At 41.1% G+C, this 14,935-nt stretch overlaps 1 protein-coding gene across 2 annotated transcripts in view; it reads right to left on the minus strand.

Moving 5' to 3' along the window:
- WWP2 (WW domain containing E3 ubiquitin protein ligase 2) overlaps positions 1-14,935 on the minus strand; it is a 111,256-nt gene that overhangs the window by 41,218 nt on the left and 55,103 nt on the right. For both annotated transcript variants that reach the window (XM_019654490.1, XM_019654485.1), the window contains exon 5: positions 9,929-10,056. In XM_019654490.1, the coding sequence (XP_019510035.1) occupies positions 9,929-10,056 (128 nt within the window). The remainder of the gene's footprint in view (positions 1-9,928; positions 10,057-14,935) is intronic.

The raw sequence follows: 14,935 nt of genomic DNA on the forward strand, positions 1-14,935 counted from the left end.
AATAATAATAATAATAATAATAATTATCTGGCCACCCTGTTTCTCATTCACCTTCTCTTTTCCAGCAGAAAGGCCTACTATTTCTTTAATGTTTCTAGGCCACCTTTTTCATACCACCTGGCTGCCGTCTTATGGAGATCTTTTTCTACTGCCTTTCCTAAATAATGATATCAGGAAATGAACTTAATAGATCAGATACCATCAGACCAGTGGAGCCATTTTTCCAATATAAATGATATTAGATAACATTTACGGGACACCAGTATGTGCCAGGCAAAGTGCAAAGGCATTTTGGATTCTCTCATTTAAGCCTCACACGCAACTCCATGAGTTAAGCACAATCAACATCTCCCCATTTTACAGCTGAGGAAATTGAGGCCAGAATAGATTGGATAAACTGCCAAGGTCACGGGACACCTAATTCACACCCCTGCTGTCTGCCTCCAGACCCTACACCACTCACTCACTACACTCTATACTCCCTCTCTGCACATCCTTTAGTGCAACTCAACATTGTAACAACTCTGAAGCAACCATACGATCCTGCTGGTTAACATGAGACTGGGGATCAGCGAAATGAAAATGTCTTCACATGATGTGATGCCAAGCTTGACCTTAACAAATGGATAAGAGCCTAGGGACTACCTACAATTAATTTATTTGCATTCTCCCCACTATATGATATACTGTCTGGCACACAGGCTGGATTAGTTGTTTAATAAATGAATACATCTTGTGCAATTGATGTTTCCCCACCATAAATGTGGGGCTTTCTATTTCTATTTCTATTCTATCTCAGTCAACTTAGAAAAACACAACAGATGGCAATTCTGTTTATGCAAATCTATGCATTTTACTCAATTCCAATCAAAACACCGTCATGCCTTTGTTAAGCACTACATAAATTCAATTCTAAAATTTATAAGGAAAACTAAATACAAAAGAATAGCCATGAAAATTCTAGAGATGAAGTGTCATGTGTATGTGTAAGGGGGCGGTTAGTTCTCTGAAGTATTAACACACATTATAAAGCTACAACACTTAAAACAATCTGGCACTGATATATGAATAGGCAGACGTCGATTAAATAAACAAGGCAGTTCAGAAACAGAACTAAATACACACTGGAATTTAGACAAAGGTGCCATTTTAAATTACTGCAGAAAAGACAGGTTATTTAATAAACAGTGCTGTGAAAACTGGGTAAAGTACTGGACAAAAACTGAGTTATATCTTTATCTGATTCCTTACAGAAAAATAAATTGCAGATGGATCAGAGAATTTGACTAAAAAAAACAACAACAAAAAATGAAACTACAGAGGAACAAAAGAAAACAGAGGAGAATATTTTTAAGTGGAAGGAACTTTTTGAAGGATTACATGAAAACCAGGAGTCGTAAAAGATTCAACTACATTAAATTTTTTTAAAATCCAAATGGCAAAAAACACCATAAGCAAAAGCAAAATCAGAAGAACAACAACAAACTGGGAAAAATTATCAACTCGTATCACAGACCAATGACTAATTTCTTTGATATGAAAAGAACCTCTACATATCAAAAAGTAAAAGACCAAAAATATGCAGGGACACTTCACAGTTAAGAAAATACAAATTACCCTTAAACATATGAAAAGATGCTGAATCTCAATAATGAAACAAGAAATGCAGTCTAAGACTATAACAAAATGCCATTTTTAACCTCAGATTGGCAAGAGTAAAAATATTTAATCACACACTGATAAGACCATAAGAAAAACACATTTTCACATACTGCTGTAGGAGTAGAAATTGCTAGAAGCTCCATGGAGCACAGTTGGGCAATATCAATACTTCAAATGCAATAATTGAAAGGTCAGGGGGTAAGTGCAATGAAGAGAGGTAGGGCAGGTAGATGAAATTAAAATTGCCATGAGTCAACAATCACTGAAGCTGGGTGATGAGTTCATTATAATACTCTTTTTTTTTTGGTATATATTCAATGTTTGTGGCACCGATGGAGTTGTGTACTTCCATCAAGAGGCAACTAATGTCTGCTTGTCTTTTTTTTGCAATGTTAGCAGCCACTGACGATTGTTGCCTAAATCCATTCATTGGTTAGGGACTGCAAAAGAGTAATATTCTAATTCTGTTATGCCTATAAAAAGAAACTTTGCCTTATCAACTATTGGGCTACCTTTGGCTGAGGTTCATTTTGTAAAGAAAAGGCAGGAAAAGTGCTTGAGTCTTTCATTTACCAGTTTTCGGAATAATGAGTTGATTTCCTCACATTCTCCAAACATGAACAATAGAATTTTGTTTTGTTTAAAAATCTTTACGATAGGAAATATAGTCAATCATACTGTAGTAACTATATATGGTCTCGGGTAGGTGCTAGTCTTACCGGGGTGATCACTTCGTAAGGTATATAAATGTCTAATCACTATGTTGTACACATGAAACAATATTGTATAATACTGTATGTCAACTGTAACTGAAAAATAAAATTTTTAAAATCCTTATGAGCTCTTGGATTTGAACATATTTAAAATATTTCAATCCGTTGTGACTATTGTTCTTATTGATACTAAAATTGTCCCCATCTTTTGGCTGCAGTGAGCAGGAGAGGGAAGGGGCAAAGCTCTTCAAGTTGGCTTTAAGTTCTATGGAAAAATGTCTAAGATAATTAAGTTGGAAAGCGCAGAACAGCATATATATTACGCTATCACTTGTGGGCGTATATGTTTAAAGAACATATATGCATATATATGCTTGTATATTCAGAAAATATCTTAGAAAGAATCCTAAGAAACACAACGGTGATGGCCTCTGGAAAAAGGAAATGGAAACTGGAGGGCTGGAATAGGAAGGAGACTTTCTTTACATGGTTTAAGCTTTTATACTTTTAAAGTGCTAATCACGTGTATGTCCTATCTATTTAAAATAACTATTATGAAATTGTTGACCAGGAAAAGAACAAAAGCAGAGCCTGTGAGACGCCAATGGAGAAGACCCTCCAATCAACACCATTTGGATCTGACTGGTCATGCAGCTATGAGTCTAGTTAGAAGGGTGCCCACGTGGACTCATATCTGTCCACAGACCTATCCAAGAGCCTTTGATTCACCACCGCAGCTCATCTGTTTAAGAGTTTTGTGCTACACCTCAAGTTCAGATTTGGAAATAGAATATTGAAAGGCAGGTATTCTAGCACTGACAAACTTTCTGTGTCCACGTTTATACTCTTCTCTCAAAGAGGGTGTGTGTATACATATATACGCACATTCTTAGAACATGAGCGCTTGAAAGAACCTCAGAGGTAAATCCACCCCATCACAGTTTATAGTAAACTGTGTAGTAAACTATATTGTCAGAAGAAACTAAAGGTCAGCCAACTTTAGTTTCCAACAGTCACTTGCTAAACCAGTGACAGAGCACCATGTTCGAGCCATGATGTGACTTCAAGTAGAGAAAAACTAGATTGTCAAAGACAAAGACTTACAATTTCATCAGGCCTTAGAAAACTGTTGTATTTTACATTTTAACTCAATATAGCTAATATTCTCTTATTAATCCTAATTATCTGGTATACACAACTTTACGTTCCCCAAATGACTGTCTCCTTCTTGAGAACTGGGTCCAATTCATTTTCTTCATTTTTCACTACTTGCGCTCTGTACGTCCTATGTTCTTGCTTCCCTCTCTCTGCTCAGCTCAGCTCTCCTCCCTCAAGGCCCTCTCCACCACTTCAGCCCAGACTGATCCCCTCTGCAGAGCCCAAAGCACCTGTGGTCTCAACGAAGCCACACAGCCCCTGTGACATTTGCTGTGTTGGTATTTGGCTGATGATGTCTTTTCAGCTTCTTTTCCTGAAACAGGTTCTTTCATACTTCTTTGCATTGTCCATAGTGCTTAGCAAAATGGTATTCAATAAATATTTGTTCAATAAATACTTGTTCACTAAACCTAATAATCTAGCAAAAGATATTTGAAATAAAACCACCTCATATTTGGGTAACACTATCATTTACAAAGCAGGTTGTTTTAAAAATGTTTTAATTTTGGAATAATTTTAGATTTCTAGAAAAGGTGCAGATACTACAAAGACAGTCTGCCCTTCACCCACTCTCCCCTGATGTCGCTACCTTACTTAACCATAGCACATCTGTCAAAGCTAAAAAATTAACACCAGTACATTACTATTAACTAAACTCCAGACTTATGTGGATTTCAGCAGCTTTTTTTTCTCCCACTAATGACCTCTTAATAGTCCAGATCCAATCCCGGAACCTGTGTTGCTTTTATCAACTTCACTTTCATTAGCCCATTTATCCTCCCAATCGCCCCACGAAGAGGATATTGTTATTCCCGTTTTACTGAAGACAAAAGTGAGGCTCACAGAGGTACCGTTCAAAGAGGTGCCATGCAGTCAGGAAGCAGCAGAACCAGTACTCAAATCCAGAACACCATGAAGTAAAAACAATGGAAGCGGGGAGGAGGGAGGAGAAATGAAAATGGCTTAGTGGCTTTCCTGTATGGGAAGAAAAGCTGGGTACCAAGATGAGAGGGTAAATGGGGTAAGTAGGTAAAATGGCAGTTGAATGGCCTCTAGCTTCTGTAACTGTGGATATTTCACAAGGTTCCCTCTGTGGTGTTGGTTAAACATTCTAACTTCATGAATCAGATATTCATTCAGGACTAAGACTCCAATACACTAGTCACAGTTAGCCAAAAAAAGATCGGGAATTGGAAATTCTTTTTCTTAATCCTAGACGTGCTGCCAACTCTCTGTGTGTTCCAAGATCTTTAGGTGTGTGTGATGTAGCACACAGTCTTTTCAGCCTCCACACTCGGACAAGGAGAAGGTGACTGCCAACAACGAAAGCTTTTAAAACTGAAGAGCAGCTCATAACACATGATCCACAGCAAAGCAGTCAGTATCTCTCATCCATGAAACACAAGCAATGCCCTTCCAGTGCAACTGTTCACTCAGCTCATCACAAGAGCAACAATAACTAGAACAAACCAAAACAATTAGATGGAAAGAGAAGAAACACTGAAGCATGGACAAGGCCATCCCATGTTACCTGATGGGAAAGTTCAATCCTGCCCTGGCCAAATCATGTAGATTCATGCAATTGCTATTTGTATTCCACCACGCTTCTAGGAATTCCAAGTCTGACATTTGTTTTGAAAATGTATGACTATCAAAGAATATCATGGAGAAAAAGTAATAAGGCAGAACTAGCCCTTCCAGACATTAGAAAAACATAATGTAACACGTCAGTAATCAAAATCACATGACACTGGATCAGAACTGGAAATAAACTAAATGGAATGAGGAAAGAGAACAGAAATGAATTGTCACTGCATATAAGAGTGTGGTAAGTGATAAACACTAAGTAAAACCACAGTGAGGAAAGAAAGCTATTGAACTAATGTTCATAGGAAAATAGGACCCCGATACAGAGAGAAATTAATTTAACCTAACCCTCATTATATTTATATATGTATAGATATAGATATACCACTATAAATTCCAGTGAAATAGTTATTTTTTTAACATAATATCATGAAAAAAAGGAAAACAGAATAAAGTATTTATTCCATTTATGGACAAGAGAGATTCTTTTCACTATTGAAGCAAAAGGTAAAATTACAAACATTAAAAAAAAATGCTCAGACACAATTATTTTTAAAAATGTTAACTCCTTTCCTACAAAAGCCACAAAAATGAGAAAAGGCAAAAACAACAATATAGGGGAAACTTATAATCATAAATATAACAGATAAAACTTGTACCTAGATACTTTATACTCATTAGGATGGCTATTATCAAAAAAAAAGGAAAAATACAAGTGTTGGCAAGGATATGGAATAACCGAAACCCTCATTCATTGCCGTGGGAATGTAAAATGGTGCAGCTGCTCTGGAAAACAGTTTGAGGGCTTCTCAAAAAGTTAAACATAGAATTACCATATGACTCATCAACTCTACTCCTAGGTATACAGACAAAAGAATTGAAAGCATGGATTCAAGCAGATCCTTATACCCCCACGTCACAGCAGCATTGTTTATAGTAGCCAAGAGGTGGACACCAACCAAATGTCTATCAACAGGTTGAATGGGTAAATAAAATGCAGTATAGACATACAATGGAATATCAGTCCTTTAAAAAGAAATTAAATTCTGACACATGCTACAACATGGATGAATCTTGAAAACATTATGCTAAGTGAAATAGCCAGAGACGAAAGGACAAATTATTTCACTTATAACATGAGGCACCTAGAACAAGTGAATTCATAGGAGCATAAAATAGAATAGCAGTGAAACTAATAAAAAAAAATAAAATAAAAACAAGATAGCAGTTACCAGGGTCTGAGACTAGAGGGGAGGGAGGGGAACAAGAGGAGAACGTCACTGTTTAAAGAGTACAAGGTTTTGGTTTGGGATGATGAAAAAGTTCTGGAAATGGATAGTGATGTGGCACATTGTGAATGTACTTAATGCCACTGAGTGATACAATACAAAATGGTCTAAATGGTAAATTTTGTTATGTATATTTTATCACGATTTTTAAAAAACTTATACCTAGAATATACAAATCTCTAAAATAAACTTCCAAATCTCCAAAGGTAAAAAAATCAAACACTATGGGAAAAAAGTTACACAAAAGAAAAGAAACAGTCAAGCAGCTAATAATTGAAGAAATGGCAAAGAGGTTCAACAATGAGACGGCGCTTGTCAGCAAAATGGTAGGCCTGTATTTACAAGGAAGAAATACATAGGCCAACATTTACAAGGTTGAAGGAAGAAATCAATCTCATATACCACCTGAGAAAAATTTTACACTGCCTTGGGGTGTATGACTCCTTCAAACCTTTTGGAAGGCTATCTGGTAATATACATTAGATCTCATTCTAAAAATTAATATCCTTTGACTCAAGAACTTCATTCAAGAAGAAACAAAGCTGTGTGCAAAATGTTTACATCAGGATTTTGTTTTACAATAGGGAAACACATAAGATCTGAGGAATGGTTGAATGAATTATGGAGTATTAACTGTGAAACAGTATGAGACCACTAAAAAAAGTTAAACAAGAAGACCACAGATACAGGGGAGCATGTATAAAAAAATAACAACGTGAATAAAAGAAAACCTATCCATGCTGCATAATTATAACTGTATGAAATTATTCATAAAGATAAAAGCTACCGTTGATTGAGAGCTTACGTGGTCCCAGGCACCATGCCAGGTGCTCTACATGTTTCATATAATTTATTCCTATAACAACCCTATGAGAGATATATATCTTGTCCTAATTTTATTAATGATTAAACTAAGGCCCAGCAAGTCCCTGGGCCTTACTATACACATATTACACGAGGGATCAGGGTCTGACCGCAGCCAGTGTGACTCCGACCTATTTGCATGGGAATCACATTTAAGGGAGGACTGAGAGATGTAATGTTTTTGGATTAAGTTTTCAGTAAAAAAATAAGAAAGTAAATCATTCCACACAAGTCTCAATGAAGTGCTATACCATTAGTCTATTTCTCAATTCCACCACTTCTGAAACTTAGAAATATTATATTTATATAGACAGGCTGCCATTCACTTTCATTTTATAAAAGTGGATACCTTATAGTTGTGACAACACAAAGAAACCACCTGGAACTCGGCTCTGTTTTTGCCCCAAATGTCTTTTTCATGCATAACTGCAAAGCACAGCCAAAAGGGCTTGCTAAATAAATCTCAAATGTCTGTGGAAACATTTCCTGGAGGCACAGCTCACTACCGCCACCATTTTGGAACTGGTTCTCACAGTTCTGACTGCAGCACATTGAGGATAGAGACGTCCTCATTCATCTCCTCAAACCCCCTTCCACTCTTGCGCAGCCAAAGAGGGGGGGCTTCTGTCTGCTCCCCAAAGGAAAGGTGAGATCTTTCTGTACCCCTTGGATAGACATTAAAGAGCCTAAAAAGTCCAGGCTGCCTGTGAGGCAAAAGGGAGCTGTCATCACAGCAAAAAGGAGAAAGGAGAGAGATGAGACAGAGGCCAAGGCCTTAGTATTTGAAGAGGCAGAAATCCCTAAAATGCAATGGCTGTCCTTCCCAGATGAGTTTTGAGAACAGTTTGGGCATTCAGATACACTGCCATAAAATATTTCCAAGGCAGTTTGGGGTTACGGATATTTGGCTTTCTGAAGACATGGTTGGCACCTGCCTCGTCTGCCGAAACATAATGTTCCTGGAGATAAGGACCACATGCAGAGGTATCTAAAAATAAATGTGGGGGAAATACAGGTCTGTTTAAATGTCAAGAGGAGAGACTCAAAAACGCTCAGCATATAAAGTCAATCTGCCAGTCGTGCTCCTAAGGAAAGCAGAGGTGGCTGAGGGAAACCAGGATCACGATAATGTAAGCCCCGGAAGAACAGAGTGATTGGTGTCATGGCCAAGGCCTCCAGGAAACAAACAACTGGTTCCAAAGAGCCAGTTGTTTTCCTTCCCCATTTGCAAACGCTGGCCTTCCTCCATGAGTGACTTATTTTTCTAAGGGAAGTGTGTTTACTGGAGCTCACAGAGCTGCACGTGGTTTTCTAGAACACGGCCACCGCCTTGCTGTTCCCTTTGCACAGGAGGGAACATCCACATTATAACTAGGTGGTTCCAGAACTTGGGTACAATGGTTGGCACAGGAGTGCCAGGGGGGCTGACACAGCACCTCCAGCTCCTCTTCATCTCCAAGGCTCAGGGAGAGCTAGTCAATTCCCCAGTTCCTTCAGGCAGGTCCCAAACTCCAGGGAGACAGTCAGGCTGCCGGACGCACAGTGAGCCCTGCAGGACACAGGCCACTCACCCCACAGCCCCTCGCAGGTAACAGTACAGATAACTAAGCACCATAAGCTATCAGAAGGGCTCTGCGGCCCTCAAGTGCTTCTCCCAGAGAATTAGAAAGTCACCCACATCGATTTCTCTGACTCAAGTCTGTCACACAAAGGGCATCGACAACGCCATGACAACACCTGTGTGGTGAAGCTACACCGCTCCAGATCTCCCGTCATCATGCCACACCCCAGTTGTCACAAACAGCTGCAAATCTATTTCAGGCATCACTCACTAATGCAAACACCTGCATTTTCTTCAACTACATGGACGTATATCAAAGCAACGTCGATGTCCCTTCCTAACTGCCCCAAATTAAGACAAGATACCAAAGGACCAGCAATCACTAAAGATCTGACAATTTTTAAGATGCTTAGATAAATGAAGCGGGTTTTTTTTTTTCCTTTTTAATTCAATACTGACCTGATGACACACAAGGAAAGCATGACAACAAGTGAATTGTTCTGAAATAGGTCCTTCCCTTCCCACTTACAGAGAAGCAAAGCCAAGTGCAGGGATGTTCCATGCAGATGTGGGAGGGCTGCCCACTCAAGTGGCACCAACACTCTCACCGGGGCAGCCACAGAATGCTCCCCAGGGGCAGTTTGGCTTTGCCCCCAGTCAAGGCCGACCATGAACAGGGGGTTCAAAGCATAAAGCTGCCATCTTCTCTGCTCCTATCAATAATACTCAGTTTTCTTTCTCCCTACGTCTGATCATTTCCTTAAATTAAGGAAAGAAAAAAATGTGTCATGTATAAGATACACCCCCAATGAAATCTAATGTTGATAAGAAATGAATAGGAAAACTAATACTTTTTATTTCTGTGCAAAGGGATATTTTAGAAGAGTCATATGGAGAATAACCTTAGCTATATGGAATATGCCAGAAATAAAGGAAGATGGGTCCATGGAAAGACTGATAGGTTCAAATTCATCTTAGCATCAGTCTTCTCTCGCCCACCCTACATTCTGACATGGGCAGGGTCCCAACTCCACGTGAGAACAGGTACAAGGCCACTGCTTCAGTCCGGGCTGCCACTCTGGGTTGTCACTCACCTGTGCCATTGGTCAAGCCACTGTGGCTTGGGTTCTTGACGGGCTGGCGGTGCCGGTTGCTAGTACCAGGGCTCTGATCGCTGGTTGCTATGGTTGTTCTGGCTGAGCCACCTGAATGTCTGTGTGTCCTGGGGGTTCAAAGTAGAAAGCAGACAGAAATAAGTCACTGCAAAAACAAAAGAAGTGTATCCCACATAAGTCACCATGTTCCCTCTCTTACTATTTATTGTAAGACTTTTAATAGCCCCTGGAGTCTTTGACTCAACAGACGCTGGCTCTAAACAGAGAGACCCAGGTATGCTTCCTTCTTGGTAAAAGCCCAAAAGGCAACTTTGGGTAAACTTGTCCACTTGCAGTAAACAAATCCAGAGTGAATTGCCCCCACATCTGAAATAACTGGCAAAATATCCTGTGACCATCGTATTATTTTTATTGGGCTTAAATGTAAGAAATAAACAAGAATCACTGGGCAGGGTACAGATGACATATTTTTCCTGTTAGAGCCTAAAACTGATCTGAATCCATTTTCTCTATAGCTAGAAAGATGCTTCTCCTGGAAACAGAAGTCAAGGGGCATTTGACAACTTCAGCCAATGCATATGCTGATTTGTTTTATCTAGAAGAGATGACTCAACAGTCCATCCAAGCCAATGAGGAACAATGCGGAAAGGGATTTGCATCAGAAGAAAACCAGCGGGCTCTCACAGCAGAGAACCTACCTGACATCTTCAGAAAGCGAGAGGCAACAGGCAGTGCATGTTCTCACGGTTCCTGTTGTGACTTGACTTGGACCCCTCAGTGAAAAGCTCAAAGCCTCCTTGCCCTTCGGTTCTTCAGTGTTGTCAAAGCAGATTATTTATTCAACTGCTTAGTGTCTATAGACTGCTTTTTTACAGTGAGATGATTTAAATATCACCCAGTGAAGAAAGGCTACCCCTCTCCAGGCACAAAAACGGAGGTTCAGGATACAATCTACACCATGTGACATGGGGCAGTGAGAATACCATCGGGTTGTCGAAAAAGTCATGACGTATTTTGTCTATGTCTTTCAAAGGTCATTTATTTATATAAAGAACAAAGATCAATCAATGATATATTGCCCGTTTTGTTCGATGACCTTTTGCCATCTTTCAGTGAGCTTCATAATTCCTCGTTCATAGAAGGACCTGTCTTTATTTGTGAAAAGCTGAACAAGATGCTGATTTACAGCCTCATCTGAATTGAACGTTATACCATGCAAGGAACTTTGAAGAGAGTGAAACAAGTGGAAGTCTGATGGTGCAAGGTCAGGCGAGTATGGTGGGTGTGGCAACACATCCCATCCAAGGTTCAATCATTTTTGACGGGTGATCAAACTTGTGTGTGGTCTCGCATTGTCACAATGAAACACAACTCCTTTACAATTAACAAGCTCTGGACGTTTCTGGATGATGGGTTCGTTCAAACTGTCCAATTGCTGACAGTACACATTCGAATTGATTGTTTGGTTCCTTGGTAGGAGCTCGAAAAACACAACATCTTTAAAATCCCACCACACTGAGAGAATAATCTTCCTCTGATGAATGTCTGCTTTCGATGTTGTTTGAGGCGAATCATCACGTTGGGACCAAGACCATTTGCGCACCACATTGTTGTAAACAATCCACTTCTCATCACCAGTTATGTCACTTTAAAAAAGGATTGTTTTCAGGCCGGCCGAGTGGCGCGTTGGTTAAGAGCTGGCTTGGGATGCCAGAGAGCCCCAGTTCGGATCCCACATATGAGGGCCAGTGACACTGCCCTCTACAGCTAAGATGCTGAACAACAGCTCAACTTGGAGCTGGGTTGCCATGAGTCGCCAGCGACTGCATAGGCTGCAGCCCCTGCTGCAGTGGGTTGCCATGGGCTACCATGTGTAGCCAGCAGCCAGCATGAGTGGCCAGAAGCCACCGTGAGCGGCCAGAAGCCAGCGACTGATCTGCCTCGCCTGGGAAGAACGCAATGATGGTGCCAACTTGGGCCAGTGAATAAACGTCCTCCACAACTAGACTGAAGAACAAAAAGACAACAACTTGTCTGTTCCCCTTCCCCCAATTCCCTAGCTGTTCCCATCCCCCAATTCCCCAATAAAAATCTTAAAAAAAAAAAAGGATCGTTTTCCTCACGTTTAACAAGCATATTGCAGATGTTTATATGCGCCGTCAAATGAACTTCTTTGAGTTCATGCGGAACCCAAATATCGAGCTTGCTTACATATCCCAGCTTCTTCAGGTGGTCATGAACACTTGAATGATGGATGTTCAATGTTTCTGCAATCTCTCACGTCATGTAACATGGATTTGACTCGATCAATGCCTTTATTTTGTTGTCATCAACCTCGGTGGGCCTCCTTGACCGAGGAGTGTCGTTGAGATCAAATTCACCAGCACGGAATTTCGTGAACCATCGTTGGCACTGATGTTCTTGTAGAGCATTGTCACCATAAACTTTATGCAACTTTTCACAAGCTTGACGCATGTTCTTCCCTTGGAGGAAGTAAACAGTAGAATATGGCAAAAATGCACAGTTTGGTCTTCCATCTTCAACTTGTTGTAGAATCTCCAAAACTCAACCAAATCGCTCAATTTGTTTTTAGAATGAAGCTAGAACTGTCAGCTGTCAAATGACATAGCAATAACATAGATGCGAATGACTCTAGTACTTCCAAAAATGAACTAGTGCCATCTGTTGCAAACATGTGTCACGACTTTTCCGACAACTCAATACCAACAGTAGCAGTAACAGTGACTATGGAAGTGTACGTATACTGTGCACTGAGCTACACTATTATGTTCCGGGTACCTGTGGTGTTCTATGCCCTTTGCATATATTATCAATGGAACACTGCAAACCTAGAAGTAGCTTATATTATAATGCCCATTTTACAGATAAGAAACAGACACAGAGAAGTGCAGTAGAAAGTACGCAATGGAATAAGGACTCTAATTTAGGTGGTAGAAGGTCAAGAGCCCATGCTCTTTGGGTGGAGGTTGGGGTGAGAAGCCTGGACTGAAGCTAAATCCCTCCCAGGCAATTATTTTACTTGTCACTTAGCCAATGGCAAGATGAAGAGCTCTCATAGAAAGCTCCCCAGCGGAGACATGTCATACCTACCAGGATACCTCTGCTGGTCAGACTCTATCTAGTCCAGTGAGTTGGGACAAGCCTGCAGCATAGCAAACTAGGGGGATTCCTAGGGGAATAAGGGCCCCCAATGACTATCTTCCAACAAGGTGGACATAAGCCAAAATGCTCACAGTGATTATCTTTGGGTGTTGGGAATATGGATGTCCTTAGCTTTTACTTTTGTGCTTTTCGAGATTTTTCTAGGTTTCTTCATTGAGCCTATCTAATTTTGAATAAGGAAAAAAAGACAATTTTTTTAAAAGAAAAAAAAAAAGGTTTTTCTTAGGCCAACGCTACAAATAAAAAAAAGAAAAAGAAGAAACCTAGCAAACCCTGGAGTCCTTCATACCTAAAGACTATGTGGCAGTTAAAGATGAATGGACAGGGGACAACTGAGCTATGGAAATAAAGGTTTAATTTGGACTCTCTTTTTCCATCTTATTTTTCCCTGAGCTAATTTCATAAATCAAAAGCTGTCAACCACACCTCAGTCAAGAAAAAAATATTTCAAAGTCCCCACTTCACAGGAAGAAATGTTAGTATTGAGAGTCTGGCCACAACTCCTCACCGAAAGCAGAACGAGTTAAGACGAGTTCCAAGGGGAAAGATGGGCTTTGGCCACTGGAGAACGTATGTATATGTACTGGGGGCAGAGAGCTTAAGAGAGATAGAATTGGTTAATAGGAGGTTTCTTTCAGCCAAGAATCCCCTTAAAAGGACAAAAAAGCCTCTCTGAGGGGGTGGCTGGACCCCTCTAGGAGCAGCAGGCCGAGTGGACAGCATGGAAAATGCAACAGCAGTCCTGTCACACGTATGGCTCTGAGAAGCCCATGATTACACCCTGTTGCCAGGCTCCCTGTCCCTCAGCAGAGCAGCTGGGCAGGACAACAGGGTGGGTCCCATTACTCCCCTGGCCCCTCCCTCCCTCCCTTCCCCGAAAGGGTGTGCGGTCAGAGTTGAGAGAGAATACTTTCAGAAATGTTTAACCACTAATGATAGCAGCTTACCCTGAAAGACAGGCTGGAGTGCAGCCGGGATTAGCCTGTAAACCAGGGGCAGCTGGGACCACTTTACGTGAACTGCCGCCTCCCTGCCCGTGGCCCACTGCCACCCCGCTCCCCTCACCACCACACACATGTAGACCCTCCCAGCAGTCTTCCCTCGCCCAAAATCTGGAGCTTCCACTTTTTCCTCTTGAATTACCTTTAAAATAAGACTCTCAGAAGGAAGAGAAGGCCTCAACATTTGAGGAAAATCTTCTCTTGAGCAGTTTCCTCTCCTGGAGGACTCACTAACCCCTTAAAAGATGGGATTGTGTCGCGATTAAAAGCTGGCCCAAATGCTGAAACCACACACCATACACACCATACGCCAAAATAGTATCAGGACAAAAGGGGGGCAATGGGGTGGGGATGAACTGGGCTCTCTACCACAGACAGCCTGGCTTCAGCTGTGCCAATGACTTCAACCTTGGCCTGATCCCTCCACCATTTTGCGGGGGGGGGGGGCGGGGGGCGGGGATTATACACCAGAGCAGTCAAAGAAAGTGGAACAGCAAAACTCCACAAATGGTTTCAGGTCACCTAATTACAGAGACTCAGCTTTCTTTATAGCATACCCTTCTCAGAATGCTGGCGAGTCCTTACCTAAGGTCCTCCTCAGAAACTGAGGCCTCCCTAAGGAATGCCAATCAAGACCAGGGACCTACGATGCTCTCTCCATGCTCCTGAAAGAGGATCTGATACAGGTAAGGTTCCAGGACAGGGCTCTGGGCTGTCCCCTGACACACAAGTTTTGACATTCACAGCGCTGGCCTCAGTCCTCAGGTGATGCTCACGGCCACGGCCTTGGATACCTTGGGAC

This window comes from Hipposideros armiger, unplaced genomic scaffold, assembly GCF_001890085.2.
Source record: "Hipposideros armiger isolate ML-2016 unplaced genomic scaffold, ASM189008v1 scaffold_9, whole genome shotgun sequence".
Taxonomy (NCBI): domain Eukaryota; kingdom Metazoa; phylum Chordata; class Mammalia; order Chiroptera; family Hipposideridae; genus Hipposideros; species Hipposideros armiger.